The sequence below is a fragment of the Pongo pygmaeus genome, chromosome 17 (genome assembly GCF_028885625.2).
Source record: "Pongo pygmaeus isolate AG05252 chromosome 17, NHGRI_mPonPyg2-v2.0_pri, whole genome shotgun sequence".
NCBI classification, from domain to species: Eukaryota; Metazoa; Chordata; class Mammalia; order Primates; family Hominidae; genus Pongo; species Pongo pygmaeus.
This window is the reverse complement of record NC_072390.2, coordinates 22,519,185-22,543,466: the sequence shown is the minus strand read 5'-3', so window position 1 is coordinate 22,543,466 and position 24,282 is coordinate 22,519,185. Positions and strand designations below refer to the sequence as shown.

General features: G+C 39.6%; 1 protein-coding gene across 11 annotated transcripts in view; it reads right to left on the bottom strand.

Moving 5' to 3' along the window:
- Positions 1-24,282, bottom strand: part of SPIRE1 (spire type actin nucleation factor 1) — a 208,158-nt gene that overhangs the window by 14,466 nt on the left and 169,410 nt on the right. For all 11 annotated transcript variants that reach the window (XM_054460268.2, XM_054460274.2, XM_063653367.1 and 8 more), the window contains 3 exons: positions 18,735-18,907; positions 3,771-3,861; positions 2,227-2,369 (listed from right to left, as the gene is read on the bottom strand). In XM_054460268.2, the coding sequence (XP_054316243.1) occupies positions 2,227-2,369; positions 3,771-3,861; positions 18,735-18,907 (407 nt within the window). The remainder of the gene's footprint in view (positions 1-2,226; positions 2,370-3,770; positions 3,862-18,734; positions 18,908-24,282) is intronic.

Genomic DNA, 24,282 nt, shown 5'->3' with positions numbered 1-24,282 from the left:
TGCTTGGAGGCCTGCGTGGACTCTGCTCCCTGCCCTCAATCTGACCACTGTTGAGTGCTGACCAGAGCAGCTCTCCCCCTGCCTGCTCACTGAGACCTTCCTCAGTGATTGCAAGTTAGTTTGTCTTGCTCTCCTTCCTGCTCCACAAAAAAACAGTGCACGGCCTGACCTCGCAACACTAAGAGCTCTGCTTTAACAGGAAACAGACACGGTCATGGGCCCTTGGGGTCAGCTGAAGGTCTCAGCATAACTTCTATTATAAGCTGAAACTACTTTGTGGCTAAGCTGATAGTTCCTTTACATTGATAATTTTAAACTTTAAGTCTAACCTTAATAATGACATTGTATGATCACATAAAGGCCAGTTACAAGCTGAATGATAGACTGGCTTCTAGGAAAAGCTGAGTGAAGAAGAGAATACCCTAATGATTAGACTTCTGAAAAAAACCACAAGTTCCCTCTTACCTATATACATGTATATACACATGTACAGACACATACACGTATGTGTACATATATTTTTAGAGACAGGGTCTTGCTGTGTCACCTACGCTGGAATGGAGTGGCACATTCTTAGTTCGCTGTGGCATCAAACTCCTAGGCTCGAGGGATCTTCCCTCTGCAGCATCCTGAGTAGCTGGGATTACGGGCATGCGCCACCACATCTAACTAAGTTTTTCATTAAAAATTTTGTACAGACAGGGGTTTCTTAAGTTGCCCAGGCTGGTCTCAAACTTCTGGCCTCAGGCGATTCTCCTCCTTTGACCTCCCAAAGTGCTGGGATTACAGGTGTGAGTCACTGTGCCTGGCCCCTCTTACATATTTTAAAGTTGTGATAACAGCTGTATATTTTGGTAAAAGGAATAACTTATTCACATGAAAACAAATCTTTAGATTTTTAAGTTTGAATTTGTCTGGTCAGAGTTCTGTTTTCTTGTTGGTAAGTCACTGACAAGGCTATATTTAATCAAATAGCTGTGTTTTGGTGATTCTTCCGGAGCTAGAAGAATCCTATCAGGAATCGCCATAAAATCATTAGTTCTTTAATTGCACTGTTTTGGAATAGAGATGAATGACCAAATATTAACATTCTAAGCTCTGTTCAAAATCCCTGTCTTCACAATAACCGCATTATCTCCCATCTGTTATTACTTTAATTGAAACTCCAATAATTCATCACAGCCTTAAAAAATGGACTTAGTATTCAATATATTCTATTATTTTTTATTCATGAATATTTGAAAACACATTAGATATTTGACTGTGGGTAGAATATTAATTACAGCTGTGCATCTTGCCTACAAATATTTCAGAAGCCAAGTGGGGCTACAAAAGAGTCTTTGGAAACCTCTGTTGGCTGGGAGATCTATTAATTCCTCCTGGCAGACCCTTGTGTGCTGCCCACTGTCCTGAGAAATGAGCACCCACTATAAGAACCTGCAAGTCTCTGGTAAACAGCAAAAACTGTTAACCAGTTCAACCAAAATAACACCACTGGCCCCAAATATCACAAAACATACTAGAAAACAATGTACAGTAGTTATTAATGGATCAAAATTCTCCCTCGCCTTGTACTTCTGCCTCAATAAGATCACCTACTGTAGTCATTTTGCTAAGAGTTTTTTTGGTCAATTTTTAACAATTTTTAAATGGATTAATAGCCTTTGAAAGAAAGAAAGCATTTCTTTAATAATAATCCATACTTTCAACCATTGATAAATTTTCTGGAAAAAAAAAGAGCACAAAATGAACAAACACTGGTCAAGTTTCGTTTAAGTTATGGATAGAGTTTGGAGAAGGTGTCACTCTGCTGCCCAGGCTAGAGTGCAGTGGTGTAGTCATAGCTCACTGCAGCCTTAACCTCCTGGGCACAAGTGATCCTCTCACCTCATCCTCTTAAGCAGCTGGGGCCACAGGTGTACACTACCACACCTGGCTAATTATTATTATTATTTTTTGCAGAGACGGGATCTCACAATGTTGTTCAGGCTGGTTTTGAACTCCTGGAGTCAAGTAATCCTCCCACCTCGGCCTCCCAAAGTGTTAGGATTATAGGCACGAGCCACCACGCCTGGCTGTTTGTTTTCTTTAGCTATTAAGTAAGTTATTCAAAGTTCATTCTAACTTTTGCAAGTTTTTTTCTCCTTATCATCTTCATAAGAAAGCTAATGATTCTAGGTCTTCTAGCTGGTCCCTAAGTTACTACGAAGTGTTTCCTGTACTTACAAGAGAGCGGGAACTCTGCCTGGAAGGCGGCAGGAACTGCCTCACGTTAGTAGGCGTTTCTTTTTCAATGGAATGTCGTCTCTGGGGTGGCTGCCGTCTCTCTGGCTGGGGTGTTGATGATATGGGCAGGAATTTTGGAGGCTCTAAAGATTGAACCAAATGAAATACAACTTACTGTGAATTTTCTAACACAAAACCTTTTGACATTTGTGACAAACACTGTAATTCAAAGATGAATCATTTATTTCATTGGAGAGATATTTTAAGATAGTAATGGTAATCATTAGGAGTAGACTCTGAGAGCTGTTACAGAAGAATCTTTGCAAAGTAAACTTGCTACAGAAATAGCAAGAAAAAAGGAAAAATGTTAGGTGTAGCTAGAAAGATTCCCAAATCATACCAAAATTCTCAATGTACCCTCTTTTTACATTCTCCTTTTTAAAGATAAAATAAGGCAAATCGTTCTTTCTACATGTTTACCAAGACATTTTGTCCTTAGGTTTAAATTAAACTGTATTTAAACTGCAAAAAGTAAGCTTCAGCTTTGATGTTAATATTGTACCATTGTCCTTCTCTGCCTAGTAATATTTTAAGACTGTTTAAAAGGAGAATGCCTTAGTGTCTGAATGGTTCTGGATTCACATTTTGAAAACATAAGGAGAACATTAGAAATAAATTATGGTGCCAGAGTTTTATTTAGTGCTTCCTCCTACTCCATCTACAGAGTAGAGCTGCTTCAATGTAGTGGGTGTGGAAAGTGAGAGTCAACACAAAGTTACATATGATCCATCTATTTAGACTGTCCCACCATGAGAAACCACTAAAGAAAAACACAGATATAATTTCCACAGTCAAGAAAAGATACAGAAATCCATTATGTGATTCAATTGGGTCCCTATAATATTTAATAGGCCTGGCCAAATACCAATTGTGGATAACTAGTCAGTACCTACTGTTTTTGATATAATCTGTGTAAATAATAAAAACACTACTTAAAGAATTTCTGTGTATGAGAAATCAAGCCAATATGTAATTTTTAATACTTCATAATGTTCTTATAAATGAAAAGGATTATTAAAAGCTTTTAGAAATCCCTTAACGTTAGATATCTGTGTTCAGAATCTATCTCCTAAAGAGTTATAAAGGTGTTTTCACTATCTACACAGGTTTTTGGAGATGGGTGTGTGTGGGTGGTAGGTGGAGTGATAATAAATATGGTTGTGTTGGACTTCTGGTTTAAATTCAGCCAAGGAGGTAATCTATCTAAAACAAAACAAAACAGAACACTACACACACAACTGATTTATACTATTTCCCATAACTATTGTTCATAAACACACATGTGCCTGCTCTGTCATAAGACCCCGAGGCCTGGTATGATGCCACCCTTGGAAAATAAGTATTTCATCTCCCGATCAGTGAAATGCCTGAGTTAGTTCTTTCTACCCCAAATGATCACAGGGCACTCTGGGATCTTTGCTCTAGGTCAAGTGTGTTTTGTAGTAAGACATCCAACTATAGTTCTTAGCACCACAACTACTCACTCTTCCTTGTGGACACGGCCTCCAGGACTGGCTCTTCAGGGAAAGAGGGAGACACGCTGCTGCTGCTGGTCGACTTGTGCAGCGTTTCTTCCTGAGCAAAGTACAGGTGGAGAAATCGACTTCTTAGACATTTGTGCTCTAGTGCTACTTAATAACATTTTATTATTAAACAGTTATTTTAACATGAGGCACCAAAGTATGTCAAAGGTTCAAGGCAAGCAGAAGACAAACTAGAAGGGGTTTCAAACAAGACAGGTCTGGGTTTGTGCCTTGGCTCTGCCCTGATTAGAGTGATGTGAAACTGAGCATGCTTCTTTCTGTTTTTCTGGAGACAGGGTCTCACTCTGTTGCTCTGGCTGCAGTGCAGTGGTGTGATCTTGGCTCACTGCAGCTTCTACCTTCTGGGCCCAAGTGATCCTCCCACCTCAGACTCCAGTAGCCAAGATCACAGGTGTGCACTTCCACACCCAGCTAATTTTAAAATTTTTTGTAGAGATGGGGTCTTCCTATGTTGCCCAGCTGGCCTTGAGCTCAAGCGATCCTCCCAAAGTGCTGGGGTAACAGGTGTGAGCTGCTGCACCTGGCCTCAGCATGTTTCTTATCTTAGTTTCATCATTTTGAAAGAGGGTATTTAATATCACTTTTTCCATAGGGTTATTGGAAAGATTAAATGAGGTAATGCATTCAAAATGCTTAACACATTACCTGGCACACAAAACAGTCGTTAATATTATTAGGGAAACATTTAATACATTTATAAAAGTAATACATTGTCAGCCTCATGGGAGTAGATGCTGGGGCTGTCTTGTTCACTAATGTATGTCCAGTACCAAACCCATCACTTAGTAAGTAATGAGTGTTTGTTGAATGAATGGATGAAAAAATAAACATTTCATGAAATGTCATATGAGTCTAGAAAAATGTCTACATTGTGGGCCAGGTACGGTGGCTCGCACCTATAATCCCAGCACTTTGGGAGGCCGAGATGGCCAGATCACAAGGTCAGGAGTTCGAGATCAGCCTGGCCAGCATGGTGAAACCTCATCTCTACTAAAAATATAAAAATGAGCCGGGCGTGGTGGCACGCGCCTGTAGTCCCAGCTACTTGGGAGGCTGAGGCAGGAGAATCGCTTGACCCGGGGAGGCGGTGGTTGTAGTGAGCTGAGATCGCACCACTGCACTCCAGCCTGGGTGACAGAGTGATACTCCACCTCAGAAAAAGAAAAAGAAAAAGAAAAATGTCTACATCGTGTCAAATAAAATTAAAATTCTTATTACCAGTGAGAAGAGATCCTAACTTGTTTTAGACTAAACAAAAATAAAGTATATTTATTCCTGAAATATTTACTAAATACTATGTGAGATAAACATTTACTTGTAATTTCTACTTAGTATCTATCTATCTATCTATCTATCTATATATACATATATTTTTTTTTTTTTTTTGAGATGGAGTCTCGCTCTGTTGCCCAGGCTGGAGTGCAGTGGCACGATCTCGGCTCACTGCGACCTCCGTCTCCCGGGTTCAAGCGATTCTCCTGCCTCAGTCTCCTGAGTAACTGGGATTATAGGTGAGTGCCACCACACCCGGCTAATTTTTGTATTTTTTTTGTGTAGAGATGGCATTTCACCATGTTGGTCAGGCTGGTCTTGAACTCCTGACCTCATGATCCGCCCGCCTTGGCCTCCCACAGTGCTGGGATTATAGGCATGAGCCACCACGCCCAGCCTATAGACATTTTTAGATACAAAAGGAAGAAAATTAGGCAAATATATTCACTCATGACTATGTGAGATAAATAGTGAAAATTTTTTGATGTTCTTAGCTAAAATGACAAATTTTTTTAATTTAAAAAATGTTTGTTTTATTTTTACTTTAAGTTCTGGGATATGTGTGCAGGATGTGTGGGTTTGTTACATAGGTAAATGTGTGCCATGGTGGTTTGCTGCACCCATCAACCCATCACCTAGGTATTAAGCCCGGCATAAAGTAACTTTTAAGAATTCGCTGTTCACCAAAAACTGGCCTCACCTAAAACCTACTGCTGAAATCATTAGTTTCAAGTAAGCTACAATACAAAGTGTCTGGTCAAAGAACAGGGGGAAAAAAAAGGCCACGTAAACCACATAGTTCAAACAAAAAACAGCTAGGCTGGGCAAGGTGGCTCACGCCTGTAATCCCAGCACTTTGGGAGGCCAAGGCAGGCAGATGACTTGAGGTCAGGAGCTCGAGACCAGCCTGGCCAACATGGTGAAATCCTGTCTCTACTAAAAATACAAAAATTAGCTGGATGGTGGCAGGCGCCTGTAATCCCAGCTACTTGGGAGGCTGAGGCATGAGAATCACTTGAACCCGGGAGGCGGAGGTTGCAGTGAGCCAGGATCGTGCCACTGCACTCCAGCCTGGGCGACAGAGCGAGACTCTGTCTCAAAAAACAAAAACCAAAAAAACCAAAAAAGGTTTAAATAGTGACCGCCACACTTTTGGGACTTATGATGAAGACCAAATCAAGCACTGTAAGCAAAGCCTCTATCCCAGATACGATGTAGGTCAGTCATACTAATCTCCAAAAAACCTAGCATGCAATTAGAACAATCTTTTTCTGTTTACAGAAGGTCAGAAAGAAATAAAAGCAGAGAGTATCTCTTAGAAAAGGAACAAAGGAGTCATATACAGTACTTCCCAGATAATTATCTGCTGAGGAGTCATACACAATACTTCCCAAATAATTATCTGCTACCCTGATTAAAACAGCAGAAACCATCCCTGTGCCTCACACACTTCAGCTCACCTTTGCTAGAAATATTTTTAAAGTCAGCTGGGCACAGTGGTTCACGCCTGTAATCCCAGCACTTTGGGAGGGTGAGGTGGGTGGATCACGAGGTCAGGAGTTGGAGACCAGCCTGACCAACATGGAGAAACTCTGTCTCTACTAAAAATACAAAATAAGCTGGGTGTGGTGGCACGCGCCAGTAATCCCAGCTACTAGGAAGGCTGAGGCAGGAGAATCACTTGAACCCGGGAGGTGGAGGTTGCGGTGAGCTGAGATCATGCCACTGCACTCCAGCCTGGGCAAGAAGAGTGAAACTCTATCTCAAAAGGAAAAAAAATAAGAAATATTTTTAAAGTCTAATTTTACACATTGTTACCTTTGTTAGTGTTAAGGGAGAATTAGATCATGTTTCTTTACTCCAGGATGGAAACCAGTTAGAGTTAAATTCTGTATAATGAAAATATCATACTTAATTCTGTAAGAAAACTATCTCTGAGAAAAAGTGGCTCTATAAATAAGTAAATTGGTCAGAATGAAATCTTTTACAAGCAAATTAAAAAGATCAATAATTTTAATGACCACAAATGTTAAAATTCTAAAGAAAACTGAAAACATGAGAAAGCATAATAATCTGTATCTGAAGAGGTGGAGCCGGAGCACACTACTGCAGTCCAGCATTGGCCACACTTCTACTCAGCTCAAAGAATGGCAACATCTAGCCGTACATGCGATGTGGTCCTCTCATGTTTCCTTTATATTTCATGTCCTTTTTACATACATGTTGAGCTCCAAAACATGGAGAGCAGTGGAGGGTAGCTTTGCTGAAGGGGCTCTTTTCTCTCGTTCAGACTTTATTCTCAGTGAAGTCCTATGAAACCTCAAAGCTGGATTTTTCCACCACTGCATCTGATGTTTAAAATGACTAATCAATGTTTGATGGTCCTGAAAATCCTTTGAAGAAGCAAAGCAACTTAATCAAGAGGCTTTACTATGCCCAAATGAGCCAGTTCCACGCCAATCAGTCAGAAGAACCTGGGTGCATAACTCAGCATTTCTCAGAATCTTTTTTATCTAGAAAATGTGGTTGGGTGGAATATTCTTTATAGTCCTCTCCAGGTCAAAAATGTAAATCAAAACTAAGTGTCTTTTCTGCCAGGCATGGTAGCTCAGCCCTGCATTCCCAGCACTTTGGGAGGCTGAGGCCAGAGGATCGCTTAAACCCGGGAGTTTGAGACTAGCCTAAGCAACATAGTGAGAGTTTGTCTCTACAAAAAATAATAAGAAAAAAATAGCCAGGTGTGGTGGTGCACACCTATGGTCCTAGCTACTTGGGAGGCTGAGGCAGGAGGATCCGAGACCAAGAGGTCGAGGCTGCAATGACATGTGTTCGCACCACTGTACTGTAGCCTGAGTGACAGAGCGAGACCCTGTCTCGAAAATAAAAGTCTAAGGAAGTCTTTCCTGAATCTCCCTTTTAAAGTAACACTAAAAATTTGCAGATATGGTTATAGGGGAATTAACATTTCAGTTTAGGTGAATTTAAAGGTAACATTTTGATTTTTAAAATCTTTTTATTTATTATTATTATTTTGAGACTGAGTCTTGCTCATTCACCCAGGCTGGAGTGCAGTGATGTGATCTCTGATCACTGCAACTTCTGCCTCTTGGGTTCAAGCGATTCTCCTGCCTCAGCCTCCCGAGTAGCTGGGATTATTGGCAAGCGCCACCATGCCTGGCTAATTTATATATATATTTTTAGTAAAGACGGGGTTTTGCCATGTTGGCCAGCCTGGTCTCAAACTCCTGACCTCAAGTGATCCTCCTGCCTTGGCCTCCCAAAGTGCTGGGATTACAGATGTGAGCCACTATGCCCAGCCACATTCTGATTTTTTAAAATCCTAATAATGCTGAATGCTTTTATTTCATGCTTACTCTTTATATATATAAATTATATATATTATATAGAGTATATATTATTTATATATTTATTTATATTTATATAATATAATTATTTATATATTATATATAATTTATTATTATATATTATATATAATAAATTATATATATTATATATAATTTATTATAATATATATTATATATAATAATATTTATTATATTATATTTATTATATTATATATTTATTATTTATTATATTATATATAATTTATTATATATATTATATATAATTTATATAATATATATTATAATTTATAATTTATATATAATTTATTATATATAATTTATATATTATATATAATTTATAATTTATAATTTATATATTATATATAATTTATTATATATAATTTATATATTATATATTATATATAATTTATATATAACTTATAATTTATATATTATATATAATTTATATATTATATATTATTTATATAGTATATATAATTTGTATAATTTATATAAATAATATATTTATATAAATATATTATTTATATATTATTTATATATTATATATAATATAATTATATATACACACACATATACACTTTACGAGATGTCATGAGACTCTTATAGATGCAACTGAGGCAAAAGTAAGCACATTTGGAGTACTAGATTTTGGCACTCAGAGGGTGCATTCTCTATTTAAAAAGCATATACTCAAGATTTTAAAATAACACAAGAAAACCACATAATATATTCAGTTTTTATGTTCATTAATTAACTAGTTAATTAGAGACAGGTTCTCACTCTGTTGCCCAGGCTGGAGTGCAGTGGTACAATCATGGCTCACTGCAGCCTTGACCTCCAGGGCTCAAGTGATCTTCCCATCTCACCCTTCCAAGTAGCTGGGACTACAGACATGCACCACCATGCCCAGCTAACTTTTAAAAAACATTTGTTGTAGAGATGGTGTCTTGCTACGTTGCCCAGGCTGGTCTTGAACTCCTTAGCCTCAAGTGATCCTCCCACCTTGGCCTCCGAAAGCACTAGGATTACAGGCATAATCCCATACTGGTCACCATGTGTGGCCAGTATATTAATTTTTTAAAAATGCTTTTGCAAAAAGGAAATAACTAAGGTTTGACATTAGAATCTGATGTACCTTGACTACCCAATGCACATACAATATACTGAAATGTTACAGATATAAAGAATTGTTTTAAATTTTACGTTGCTCCCCCAGAAGTGTTAATGGGCCACTGTCCCTGAATACCCACAACAGGCAGCTGCACACAATTTTCTGATTGCTTAAAACAGATCTTCTCCAGGATTAGTTCTTGCCCCAGAGGAATCACACTAACCTCTGCTAGCCTATCTTGGGTAACTCAGACACTCGGAAAGAGAGCCAAGGAATTTCTAACAGTCAGATCTCCTGAGAGAAGGGTGTGTGAGTACACACGTGTGCACATATGCGTGGGTACATGCATGTGCGTGTACAGACTCCTGTTTGCTGCGTACCCTCTCGTGTCTATTCCAACTGCCTAATCACGTTTTGCTTATCTGGGGAATTCTGATGGGTTTCTGACATTTCTAGAACATCAGTCTCTTCTAACTGCCTGGCCTGCTTCCTGGAATCTGCTTGTGTTTTTCGTCTGATCTCAGAGGCTGGCTGATCCTCACTGAGTTAGGGCTTCTCTAGCTCAGAACCATGGCTGCAGGAAAGCCTCCCGCACTGCTGCTTTGCTCCAGGGCCCACTGGTGCCGAATACTGCCAGAGTATAGTTTCAGGGGCCAGTCTGGGCACGTAACTCACTTAACAGGAATGGAAATCTTCCTCCTCCTGAAAAGAGGTTCAAGGAGGGCTCAGACACAGCTCCTTTGCTTAGCTTTCCTACTGGAAGCTTTGATATGGCTACAATCAAAACTCATCTTTCAGTAAAAAAAAAAAAAAAAAAAAAAGTTACCAAGATAGGCTAGCAAAGGTTATTAAAGATAACAAGAGACACTGAAGTTAGGTTTCCAGGAACTGAAAAAAAGAGTAATGGAAAGAAGGTCTGGGTGTGGGAGGTCTAATTTTATAGGGGATCTGTGACTAAAACACTGTATGGCTTTTCTAACTCAGTTTCTACCTGGCTAGGGGCTCAGTTTTCTTACTGAAAAGTAATGATGCTGGACAAAATTTCTAAGGCCCCTTCCAGTTAAAAAAATACTGGTTTCATTTTTTTTTTTTTTTGGACACTAGAGTCTTGCTCTTCAAGAGATTCTCATGTCTCAGCCTCCCAAATAGCTGGGATTACAACCATGCACCACCACACCTAGCTAATTTTTCTATCTTTAGTAGAGATGGGGTTTCACTATGTTGGCCAGACTGGTCTTGAACTTCTGGCCTTAAGTGATCCGTCCGCCTCGGCCTCCCAGTGCTGGGATTACAGGCATGAGCCACCATGCCCAGCCTTTGTTCTTTTCTTTAATTCAGGCATTCTCATGTACTGTGAGAATACTAGCAAGTTCATGAGATACATGGACTTCAGAGTTAGACAGACTTGGGTTTCAAATCTAACTTTATCATTTAGTAACTCTTTGAACTTAGGCAACCATTTCATGTGCCTGTTTTCTTATCTTCTTCTTTTGTTGGAGAGAGTCTTGCTCTGTCACCTCTGTTGGAGTGCAATGACACAATCTCGGCTCACTGCAACCTCCGCCTCTGGAGTTCAAGTGATTCCCTTGCCTCAGCCTCCCGAGTAGCTGGGTTTACAGGTGTGCACCACCACACCGGGCTAATTTTTCTCTTTTTAGTAGAGATGGGGTTTTGCCATGTTGGCCAGGCTGGTCTTGAACTCCTGACCTCAAGTGATCTGCCCGCCTTGGCCTCCCAAAGTGCTGGGATTATAGGTGTGAGCCATCGCACACGGCCAGTTTTCTTATATTTTATACAAGGATCATAGCTGCTATCTATGGTCTTTGTGAACACAAACTGATTTATATCTAAAGTCTAACAGAGGCTGGGCATGGTGGCTCATGCCTGTAATCCTAGCACTTTGGGAGGCCAAGGCAAGAGGAATGCTTGAGACTGGGAGTTCAAGACCCCTGTCTCTATAAAAAAATAAAAACAAACAACTAAAAACCCCAGCAACAATGAAAGTCTATCACAGGGTTAGCTCAATACAAAATAACCATTATAGTGACACCATGCCCAGTGCTTTTTTCTTTTTTTTTGAGACAGGGTCTCACTCCACCACCCAGGCTGGAGTGTAGTGGTACAATCACAGCTCACTGCAGCCTTGACCTCCTGGGCTTAGGTGATCCTTCCACCTCAGCCTCCCAAGTAGCTGCGATTACAGGGATGTGCCACCATGCCAGACTAAATTCTTGTATTTTTAGCAAAAGTGGGGTTTTGCCATGTTGCCCAGGCTGGTCTTGAACTCCTGGGCTCAAGTGATCCGCCTGCCTCAGCCTCTCAAAGTGCTGGGATTACAGGTGTGAGTCACTGTGGTTGGTCTTTTTTTTTGGTGGGGGGGGGGACTTGCTCTGTCACCCAGGCTGGAGTGCAGTGGCAATGATCATAGCTCACCACAGCCTTGAACTCCTGGAGTCAAGTGATCCTCCTGCCTCAGCCTTCCAGTAGCTAGGACTACAGGTGTGCACCAAATGAAGTCTCACTCTGTTGCCCAGGCTGCAGTGCAGTGGTGTGATCTTGGCTCACTGCAACCTCTACCTCCCGGGTTCAAGCAATTCTCCTGCCTCAGTCTCCCAAGTAGCTGGGATTACAGGCATGCACCACAAAGCCTGGCTATTTTTTGTATTTTTAGTAGAGATGGGGTTTTGCCATGTTGGCCAGGCTGGTCTTGAACTCCTGAACTCAAGTGATCCACTCACCTTGGCTCCCAAAGTACTGGGATTACAGGCATGAGCCACCACGCCCAGCAAAATTTTTTTGTAGAGATGGGGGGTCTTGCTATGTTGCTCAGGCTGGCCTCAAACTCCTGATCTCGAGCTATCTGACTGCCTTGGCCTCCCAGAGTGCTGGGATTATAGCTGTGAGCCACCCACCTGGCTCATTATAGCTTTCTTTAAGGCATTTATTTATATGTATCAAAAGCTACACAAATGTGCATTCTTTCACCCAGAAAATTCAGTTCTGGCAAAAAAAAAATTGAGAAAGAAACAAAAGCAAAAATATAACAATGTTCACATAATGTTGCTCTTAATAATGGTAGAAAACTGGAAAATGAAAGCAAAAACATAATGTTCACAATAGTGTTGCTCTTTATAATGGTAGAAAACTGGAAACAGCCTAAATCTTAAAAAATAGAATACTGAGTAAATAAAATACAGTAGGTTATTACTGTGGAATACCACACAGCTATCAGGCATATGCTGGAAAAGGACATTTAATCAAATGGAAATTGCTCATATTTTGTTAATTAAAAAGCAAGTCAGTGTCTTTGTTCTTAAAAGAATTAAGGAGTTTTTTCTTTTTATATAAAACAGTTGAGTTTGTAATTGATAATGTAAATAACATCATTCTAATTTCATGAGTATTTGATCTACAATAATATATTAAATGATTACAAAGAAATTCAGAACTAAATAAGGGTTATTTAAGCAGTAAACTGTTCTGTGTGATAATTTGGACCCACATTTAAGTTAACCCCCAAAGACAACAATGGGTGGTAAGAAATTTCTGGTGGATGTCATCAAATGAAAACTCTGCAGGGGAGCACAGGTGATATTGTGGAATGGTGGAAGGTATCTCTTAAAAGAATACAGAGTTTCTATGGAAAAGGAGATTAAATAAGATCACGTATATATACAGAGTTTACGTAGGTATTATGGTGGCTAGAAAGCATTTATTAAAATGTAAAACAAACAAACCAAAAAAAACCCACAAAAACCAAAAACATTGCTAGAATGAGTCCTGATAAGTTAACAGGTGAAATTTACATACACGACAGCATTTCCTATATCAAGAGTGAATAAAGTGTTCAGTTTACAGTTGGAAGTGTCACTGCTTCCTCTTCAAGGGGAAATTCTGGTGTCTCCTTCAATTGTTTTGTGGGCTTCATTACAGAGGGTGGGCAAAGAGGCTCATGCAAGGGGCAGCAGAGGCAGGTGGACTCCACTGGTGAGTTCAATGCCAGCTGAGTACTGACTCAGTAGTGGGCCACTCCCTCTTGGAATGGAAAAGAAATTTCACATTGCTCTATGAGGCCTTCAGGAGGCCCTGAAGGACGGGAAGTGTGGGTGGTGGTGGGTGGGGAAGGCTCTAGTCCCCATCTCCATTTCTAGCTGATTGACACTGTACTTCTGTGTAAGTCTGGTGTGAAGAAAAAGTTCTGGCACTTAAAAACATGTTTGGGCCCAGGTGTGGTGGCTCATGCTTGTAATCCCAGCACTTTGGGAGGCCGAGGTGGGCAGATCACCTGAGGTCAGAAGTTTGAGACCAGTCTGGCCAACATGGTGAAACCCTGTCTCTACTAATAATACATAAACTAGCCGAGTGTGGTGGTGAGCACCTGTAATCCCAGCTACTCGGGAGGCTGAAGCAGAACTGCTTGAACGCGGGAGGCGGAGGATGCAGTGAGCCGAGGTCACTCTGCTGCGTTCCAGCCTTGGTGATGGAGTGAGGCTCCATCTCAAAAAAAAACCCCAAAACACCATGTTTGGAAGCCAGCCATTAAATTTCAGGAGGAGAGGGAAAATGGGGAAGTAGGTGATACAACTGAGAGGCAGGAAGAAAAAGAATAAAGTCAACCTTTTTGAGACTGCCCTTTATTTGTTCTCTACTGTCTTCTACAGCCCTGAGTCTTCACTTGTTCTTTGCTCACGGTGCAACGTCAGCCAGGAATTCACTAGACAAGTCAGCAGAGTCACTAGATGCCAGACATGCAGTAAGGAGCAGAGGTTTGAGTAAGATTGCATTTCTGCTCTTGGCAAGGCATGGGAGAAATACATCAACATGCTGTGGCAAAGCCCGGCTCACATCCCACAACAAAATAGAAAGCCCTCTGCCGTCTTTTATACTCATTCTAAAACCTAAGTCCTACTACTCTTCCATGTGGCTTCTCCAGCCTTTTCAGTCCCTGTGGTGTTTACTCACTCACTGAACTGACCTCTGCCGTCTCTGGACTTCTGTAGTGTCCAGTCACATTCTACATACCCTAAGACAGTGTCTGGAAGACACTGTGCTCACTAAGCACTTGGAACGATTCTTAGGTATGTTTTTTATGTTCTATTTAAATTATAAACAACAGGAGGGCAGAGACCATCATATTTCTGTCTCTACCTGTAGTACTTACTGAAGGCATTCAATAAATATTTGACTGGAAAAAATGGAGTGGTACTGGAAAAAAAAGGAAGTTGGTGAAAAGAATAGGAGAAGAGTTTAAAAATGCACTAAAAAGTAGGGAACAAAAAATTACTATAAAATGTGAACGAAAAAAAAAACCCCTGTAATGTGATATGGGATGTATTTAACAGTCTCTGTGCTTGTGGCCATTTGTAAGACAGCAAGTATGACCACAAGTAAGTCAATCTTGGTTTAGGAATAGATAGAATTCCTCAACATCTTTTCTAGTTTCATGCTTCTGGAGCAAAACTACCATGTTTTGGAACTGGAAGAGACCTAGAGATCAGAGAATCAGCTCCTCTCATCAAAGGGAGAATACGCTGATGGCCAGCAAGATCAAGTGTCCATTCCAGCACCCAGTCTGTCCACCCTGAGCGGGCCTAGGGCAGGTGCCACATGGAGAACTATCCTTACTAATTCACACTGTAAGGAAACACAGTTTGAGTTTTCAGGTGTTCATTCATGTCTATATAAATGTCAGTTCATTAAATGGCTTTACAACAGACCTTCTTCTGAGCTGGCTTTAACCAGTTGATGATCTGAAATTAGCTAATGTTAATAGAGTGTTTTAGAATAAACACAATTCATCTACCACTGTTAAAGACAACTACTGTCTCATCAATAGAAAGTTTATTAAAACCTTGATTAATACAAACCCAAAACTTGAAACAGTTGATTAAAAGTAAAGACTTTGGTTTATCTGTGTTTTCTAAATGTTAACATATGAATACATTTAGAAGTTTTTGGCTAGGCGTGGTGGCTCACGCCTGTAAGTAATCCCAGCTCTTTGGGAGGTTAAGGCAGGTGGATCACTTGAGGTCAGGAGTTTGAGACCAGCCTGGCCAACATGGTGAAACCCCATCTCTAACAAAAATATTAAAAAATTAGCTGGGCATGGTGGCAGGCACCTGTAATCCCAGTTACTCGGGAGGCTGAGACAGGAGAATTGCTTGAACCTGGGAGGTCGAGTTTGCAGTGAGCAGAGATTGGGCCATTGTGCTACAGCCTGGGTGGCAAAGCGAGACTCTGTCTCAAAAAAAAAAAAAAAATATATATATATATATATACATATATGAACTTCAAATATATATATAAAAGAATTTCAAAATTTCTAAATATATATAATATATATTAAAAAGGAATTATATATATATTTAAAAAGGAACATAAGGCATTCTCACATTTAATACCTTTGCTCTTCCCTTATACTTAAAAACATCAATTTTAGATTAAAGAGGAAGAGAGGAATACACATATTTCCATACCCTTGTCTAAGATGATTCACTCTGTTCCATAAATCTTTGAGATTTCTACCACCACTGATTTAAGAACTATGATTCATCCGGGTTTAAACCAGTAGCCAGTGACAAAAGTCAGAGGTAGCTGGAATCCAGATCTCACATTTCTCTTTTCGGCAATTTATTGCTTGCTTCATGTTCTAACTGACGAAAATGGCCTCTCTTTGATTAAGAAGAGCGTGCCTAGCAAATCATCTCAAGATTTGGATTTGGGGCATTACCACTTTATCTTCAAAAAGAGGACCACAAAGAAGGTTATAGAGGCTGCAAATTTATCTGATCATGCCTTGCTGTGTAGTCTTGCCTCATGAGGTGATGAAAGAGTACTAGAAAAGGAGTTAAAAGTAGGCCTGTGGGGGTGCAGGAAGGTAGTTCCTGGCAGCCCAACCAGACTCTGTGAAGGGACTGTGATCTGTGTAGCCATGGTCACACAGGTTCCTGGGCCCTTGAGTGCCATGACTGAGAAACTGAGTTCTTCATTTATTTAATTTTAATATAACTTAAATTTAAATAGCCACATGTGGGAGTGGCTACCGAATTGGAGCTTTGTCTAGATATCTGAGCTAGATGCTTTTAAAATGTAAATCACTGTTCTTATAGGTTAGTATGAATTTATCTAAATATCTGAGTGTCTACTGAGTGTTAGAAACTGGTGATATAAAGTAAATTCAGCATGGTTCCTCCTCTCAGGGAACATGTACTCTGGTGGGACAGAGAAATAAGTGAATAATTACATGACAGGGTGTTAAAGTGTTCCAGTGAAACAGAGGGATAAGTGGGTTATGACAGAATCACAGAGAAGGGGTCCTGGCAGGCTAGTGGTATCCGGGAGACTTCCTAAGACAAAGCGAGGCCGTGCTGACTCTGACAAGAACATGAGGGGCAGACCACAGACACCGCTAAGCACCAAGCTGAGCACCGATGGGCTGTGCAGGAAGAGTGAACGGCTGTGTGTGGCTGAGGCATAAACCAGAGACAGGGAAGGTGTGACATCAGACCAGAGGTGTCTGCAGGCGTGTGATCAGGGGATGCAAATTTTATTCTGTAAGTGCCAGGGAGCCTTCCGAAAGTTTTAAGCAGGAGTTACAAAGAGTGGTGAGTGCAAGATGGAATTTGGGGAGCAAAGAAGAAAAGTCAGATAGACTGAAGAGACAGTGAGAAAGAGACCAACTGACGTTAGTAATACGAATATTTCTTATTGTTATTAGTGTTTGAAAAACCTTTAGTAGCAAAATTATTATTGGTATTGCTTGGAATGGAGTGGAGACCGATGAGAGGAGAATTAAAGAATAATTCCTCAGATTCTACCTTGGATGGAGCCAGCAACTAGGATAGCAAGCAGAAGATGAGAAGCTAGGCGGTATGTGTGCATGCACACAGGTGTGTGTATGTGCACGTGTGTAGCTAGGGTGTGAAGCTGGGGTGTGTATGTGTGTAGCTAGGGTGTGTGTGTGCACACACACGTGTAGCTAGGGGAGGTGTGTATGAAGCTAGAGTGTGTGTGTGCGCATGTGCATGTGTAGCTAGGGTGTGTGTGTGAAGCTAGGGTGTGTGTGTGTGTGTGCATGCGTATGTAGCTAGGATAGGTGTGTGTGTTTGATTTGGCAAGTGGGTGAGGGAGAAGGGAGGGAAGAAGACAATTTCATTTTACCTAAGTTGATTTTGAGGAAGGGCAGTGGAGACCCAGCAGGCAATGACGTATACAATACTGACATCACAGATGGGGGCTTGAGATGGATGTGGGAAGCATTAGCATATAGGTGGATGTTGACATCAGGAAGGATATGAGATCTTTCCCCCTCCACAAAGGGCAGTAGGTGGATGATGAAATCTGGAGAATACTATTAGAATTTTCTTTTTTGGAGTTTTGTCTGTTGGTATTACTATTACAAAAAGAATAATCCTAAGTATGAGTGTGTGTATATGTGTGTGTGGATTTCAGAAGAAGAATCTATGTAAAATGTTTTTCTTAACTTTATTTTTTTGTTCCCCAAACGGGAAGATATTAAGGTAATATAAGTTGGAAAACTGTTGACTTGTTTTAACCCCACTTATAATTTAAGACTACATATATGTGTGTGTGTGTGTGTGTGTGTGTGTGTATATATATATATATATATGTATTTTTTTTCTTTTTTTTTTGAGACAGAGTCTCACTCTGTTGCCCAGGCTGGAATGCAGTGGTGCAATCACAGCTCACTGCAGACTCGAACTCCTGGGCTCAAGGAATCCTCCTGCCTTAGCCTCCCAACTAGCTGGGACCAGAGGTATGCGCTACTGCACGTGACTAATTTTTAAATTTTTTGTAGAGACAGGGTCTTGCTATGTTGCCCAGGCTGGTCTCAAACTCCTGGGCTCAGCGATACTCCTGCCTTGGCCTACCAAAGTGCTGGGATTATAGACGTGAGCTAACATGCCCGACAAAAATTTTAGTGTTCTATAATTACAGCCACTATATTGGTCTTTACTAATAGAAAGTAATCTACTATTTAATTTCCTGCAAACCAAATTAATTTTAATCCTAGCTTTATTGGTTGAAAAATGGGAAGAGATTAAGCAACAACTGAAGCAAGATAATCAGTAAACTGGGTCAGAGAGCATTAAGCACCCTCATCTTGGAGTCAAGCTGGGTGAACCGGGGCCTCACCTCAGACTCAGAGCTGTCCAGTTCGGCCAGAGTTGGGGCTTTGAGGAGCTTCTTCCGCTGTGCAGGCACCTGCTGTGTGGTACTTAACCTGTTTTCTTTTGTTTGTGATGTCAAACCTCCATTCACCATAGATGACTCCACAAGATTCTTTGTAGATTCAGGGGTAGTCACATCTGGTAAAAAAGCAAAAGCTTACCTTTTCTTGAGCCAAGAAAGGTTATCTGTGTTGGAAGCATACCAGGTAACAGAGCATTTCATACAAAAACACAGAGGCTTGATTCAGTAACACCTTGCCTATGTATAGAAAACTTTTTCTGGTTGGATATTAACTGTCGAATTCAATTAAAGGAAACTTTAAAATGAATAATTACATATTCATACTTGTAGATTAGAATTTAGACTTAAAAGGAATCCTACAGATAACTGACTCCAACTTGTTTATTTTCCAGGTGAAGAAACTGGGGCTGAGAGAAGCTAGTTTACTTCACAGCCTCTAAGGATCCAGTGATGTATGGATGAAGACAGGACACACACATGGCTGTAAGATCTGAAAAAGTTTTGGTTTAAAAATAAAAATGGCTAATAATCTATATTCATATAAACATATTTAATGTGAACACAAAAAGTCTGGGATACATTTCCTCTGATGAGTCTGATTTATATTATTAAGAGCTCAAATTTGGATGAGAAGGCAATACAACAAATGACAGACAATGAAGCAGTCTATAGTGTGGTGTGATGGGGATGGTTTGGGTCTCTACTGCTATCTAATATCCTTTCATCTGTAAAATGAGGATACTAGCAGACGCAGGCTTGTTGTGAGCATTAAACAGGTTAATAATTGCATATAAAATTCTGTGCCTAGTACAGGCAGTGAACAATAAATGTTAGCAATTACTCATACTGATTTTGATCTCTATTGGTGAATAAATAAACTAAAGCTCAGATGGATTCGGCCAGAGTAGCACCATGGTGTCATGCCACAGCTGATCCATGAGTCTTTGTCAGTACTGACTCTGATGGCCTGCTTTTTGGTACCATAGCCTGGAATCCTCCAAGGCAAATGGAACTACTTTTCTTCAGTATTTCATATGGAGAGTTAAAAATGGGCTAAATTTAGTAACTATAAAATCAGTGTATTTAGAAGTGAAAAAGAGCAGTTACCGCATGATGTAATTTATAGACCAGCACACTCAACTGCTCTTTGCATGCGGACAGTCTGTGAGGCTGCTGTACATGGGGCAAAGGGCATGCTAAGTACTAAAGTGAAAAAGACTGATGCTCTTTTAGAGGGGAAAGCACTGTAACTGAGGTTACTATAAAAAACAAGAATGTGGCCCGGCATGGTGGCTCACGCCTGTAATTCCAGCACTTTGGGAGGCCGAGCCAGGAGGATCAATTGAGGTCAGGAGTTTGAGACCAGCCTGACCAACATGGTGAAACCCCGTCTCCACTAAAAATACAAAAATTAGCCGGGTGTGGTGGTGGATGCCTGTAATCCCAGCTACTCGAGAGGCTGAGGCAGGAGAATCAAAGCGAGACTGTGTCACAAAAAAAAGAACAAACCCCCCCCCCCCAACAAGAATGTGCTGTTTACAGTAGGATATTTTCCCCCCAGCAAGTAATATTTACACACCTTAAGTATGAGAGGTAGAGCTCCAGGAAACATTTGGTATATAAGTGTGTTCTAGTGCAGCCTTCCCTGACATTATTTATAAAAACCATGTAAATTATTTCTTATTACAAATGATATATATCCTATTTAATACTTATAATTTCTGCCTATTTTTGAAGGGTTTGAACAAGCTAGAAATAATGGAAGGAAAAGAAAAAAGGGAAAGAGAAGGGAGGAGGAAAGGAAAGAAGGAAGAACAGCTGTCCATTCATTATCTTTTTACATAACATTTTTAATTGAGAACTTGACAACACATGCATTTCTTTTATTGTTACCTTCCCAGGCATTAAATAGCTAGAACAAATAAATAATTGGTGATGGTTGTGGGGAGTGCTGAAAGGGACAACAGGAAAAAAGCAGCAAGTTTTTATACAAATTATAAAGGTAAAAATCTTAAATCTTTCAATAAGGAGAGAAGAGAAATAGAATTGTTGATATTTTGTAGGAATCTTCTAAAAGGAGATATAATGAGAAATAGAATTGTTGACATTTTGTGCGAATTTTCTAGGAGAAAGCACAAGTATTTCAAATGCACACACCTTCCACCTTTCTCAGCCACGTTCTCACAGAGGCTCCCACCGTTGACCTGGCAGCAGGTCACTTTCTAATTACTATAATTGGAGTTATCATAAGAGAAACACAACCAGCTTCTCATGCTGGCCCCACATTTCCAATCGACAAAGCCAGAGTTTCCCTAAGAATAGCACTGTATGCATACCACTGCACAGAGGAACACTCAAATAGTTTTGGCGGTTATTTATTTTTTATTTGAGACAGTCTCGCTCTGTCACTAGGCTGGAATGCAGTGGCGCGATCTCAGCTCACTGTAACCTCTGCCTCCTGGGTTCAAGCGATTCTCCTGCCTCAGCCTCCTGAGTAAACGGGACTACAGGCATGTGCCACCATGCCCAGCTAATTTTTTTGTATTTTTAGTAGAGTTGGGGTTTCACCATGTTGGCCAGGATGGTCTCAATCTCCTGACCTTGTGATCCGCCTGCCTCAGCCTCCCAAAGTGCTGGGATTACAGGCATGAGACACCGCACCAGGCCCATATTTATTTTAATGTGCTGCAAAATAAATAAATAAATAAATACTCTATTTTTTTGCTGCAGAAAAAAAATACTGTATTTTAAGATCCATGATTTTATTGCTTAAGAAATGTTTAAAGTTGTTTATGGCAGATTAAAAATTTTTAATAGTACCAGGGCACTTAAGGCTGGCAGAAAATCATAAAGATGGCATATGAACTGAATTTTAGGGAACACTGTCAAATGACAGTGGCTGCCCTGAGTTCAGTTCATTCTCAATGCAGGGGATTTGAGAAATTGTCCAATAGCTCTCTAATTGCCTGAACCCTGTGCTATGAGATTGATAATTATTATTTTAGCTAATTGACTGAGACTACTGAAAGAAAACATCTGTACTAAATTCAAAGCTTTGAGAAAAACTGAATTAATAAAAAACGGGTTATGTAACAGCCAGGTTTCAAGATGATCTAAACACTTGATTGATTTTATCTCACACCACAGATTGGCAAAAGACTTAATTGAACTTTTTTTTTTTTTTTTTTTTGAGACAGGGTCTCATTCTGTTGCGCAGGTTGGAGTGCAGTGGCACAATTATGGCTCACTGCAGCCTTGACCTCTCGGGCTCAGGCGATCCTCCCATCTCAGCCTCCCAAGTAGTGGGGACCACAGGTGTGCACCAACACACCTAGCTAATTTTTTTGTATTTTTTTTTGTGTGTGTGTAGAGACACGGTTTTGCCATGTTGCCCAGGCTGGTCTTATTTTAAACTCCTGGGCTTAAGTGAACCACCCACCTTAGCCTCCCAAAGTGCTGGGATTATAGGCGTGAGCCACTGTGCCCGGAGAACATATTTTTAAGAAGTTTGATCACTTACAGTTTTCTGTTTAAATGAATAAATTATCATTTTTACTTTAATGTATCAAATGAGAAAAGCAAAACACTTGGATAGGCTTTGTATTTCTTGTACATAAGATGGCATTTCTTAAAAAAAAACTGGTGATATTTATATGTAAGCAAAATATTTAAGAGGTGAAATATTTAGATATGGCTTTAGAAATCACATACCTTAGGTTTAGAACCTAAAATGCATACCCATGATATTAAATATATGTGTCTGCTGCCTTATTTAGTGTGAGGAAATGTGACTGGCATATAAATTATATATTTAATATCTGTACAGGAAAAATAAGTTATACTTACCATAAATGATGTTGAATGGATTAAGATTTTCACTAAGAATTAATATTTCTAAGATATACTTAAGCAGCAGAATATACTTCATTATCTTGTACTTAAGTTCAGAGTTATCATCTACACTATATGTTTACAATGTTTCTCACTAGTTTGTTCATTTTCTAACCCAGAAAATGCACTCCAATCTTTGCATTTAAGTTAGAAGAATGAATCAATCTTTTCTAATTTGGGAAATTTTAATTAATAGTTAAAATGCAACAATGAAAAACATAAAAGCAGCACAAGAAATCAAGAATGAAGCATTAGAAAATCACAAAGTACATGAAGACATGAAATAAATTATAGCAAATGATAAGCAGTGAAACCAAATAAAAATTCTCTGCTACCCTTTTACACTAAAAAATTTTAGTACCAAGAATTTTCTTTCCAAACAGAACCCATCGTATAGGCTGCAAGAACACAGAACACACAACATACCTATAGATGAGGCGTGTGAGCATGCATACTGTCAAGATCAGCAATGTGTGCCTAATTTAGATTAGCTAATGGTCAATGTGTTTAGGCAGCCAACCACTCGCTTTCTTATTACGGTCCAACTAATGGAAGCATCTTTTGTAGATATTCAAAAAAGGTAAAGTATCTGTAATGTATGTTGCCAACTTCTGGGGATTAGTAGTGACATATATATTACTATGTTTCTGCGTTTATTTTCCAGACCAAATTTTTTACAAGGTCACTTTGCAAATGGCTGAAAAAATAAAAATTCCAAATGAATAAAGAAAATAGAAAAAGCTCTTCAGTGGTCAGTCAAAAATAGTGAGTGATTGTAAAATATTACAGTCATGCCTGATACCTACACAAATAAGCAGAAGATTTAAAAACAGTTGGAAACTAGCTTTGCAGCTGGAAGATACTCAATAAATATTCATATACAGAATATACTAGAACTCTTTAAATATGAATTTGTATGTAAGGTATGCCAACAATTCTTTGTATCTTAAGAGGCATTCTATGGCATTTAAAAGAAAATCCCAAAAGAAAATATTTGTGCCAACATCTCATCTTATATTTAAAACAGTAGCTTCCAAAATAAAAAACTCTTAACTTGCAAAATATTTTACTGGGATTAAGTTGGCTTTGAAAATTCACCTGGCTGGGTGAGGTGGCTTATGCCTGTATTCCTAGCACTTTGGGAGGCCAAGGTTGGTGAATTGCTTGAGCCCAGGAGTTTGAGAGCAGCCTGGGCAACATGGTGAAACCCTGTCTCTATTTTCTAAAATAAATAAATAAATAAAAGAGAATTCACTCATATATATTTAAAGTTTTAATTTAACAAGGGTTGATTTTATAGATCAAATTTAGTCATTTCAATATTAATCTCTGTTTAACAGAAGGGTCTAAATTTGTACTACAAATCTGAGGCACATAATTATATATTACAACTAAAGCCATTACAATGCTCTTGTATTTTTATACTCTTTTTTTTTTTTTTTTTTTGAGACTGAGTCTCGCTCTGTAGCCCAGGCTGGAGTTCAGTGGTGTGATCTCGGCTCACTGCAACCTCCGCCTCCCGGCTTCAAGCAATTCTCCTGCCTCAGCCTCCCGAGTAGCTGGGACTACAGGCATGTGCCACCATGCCTGGCTAATTTTT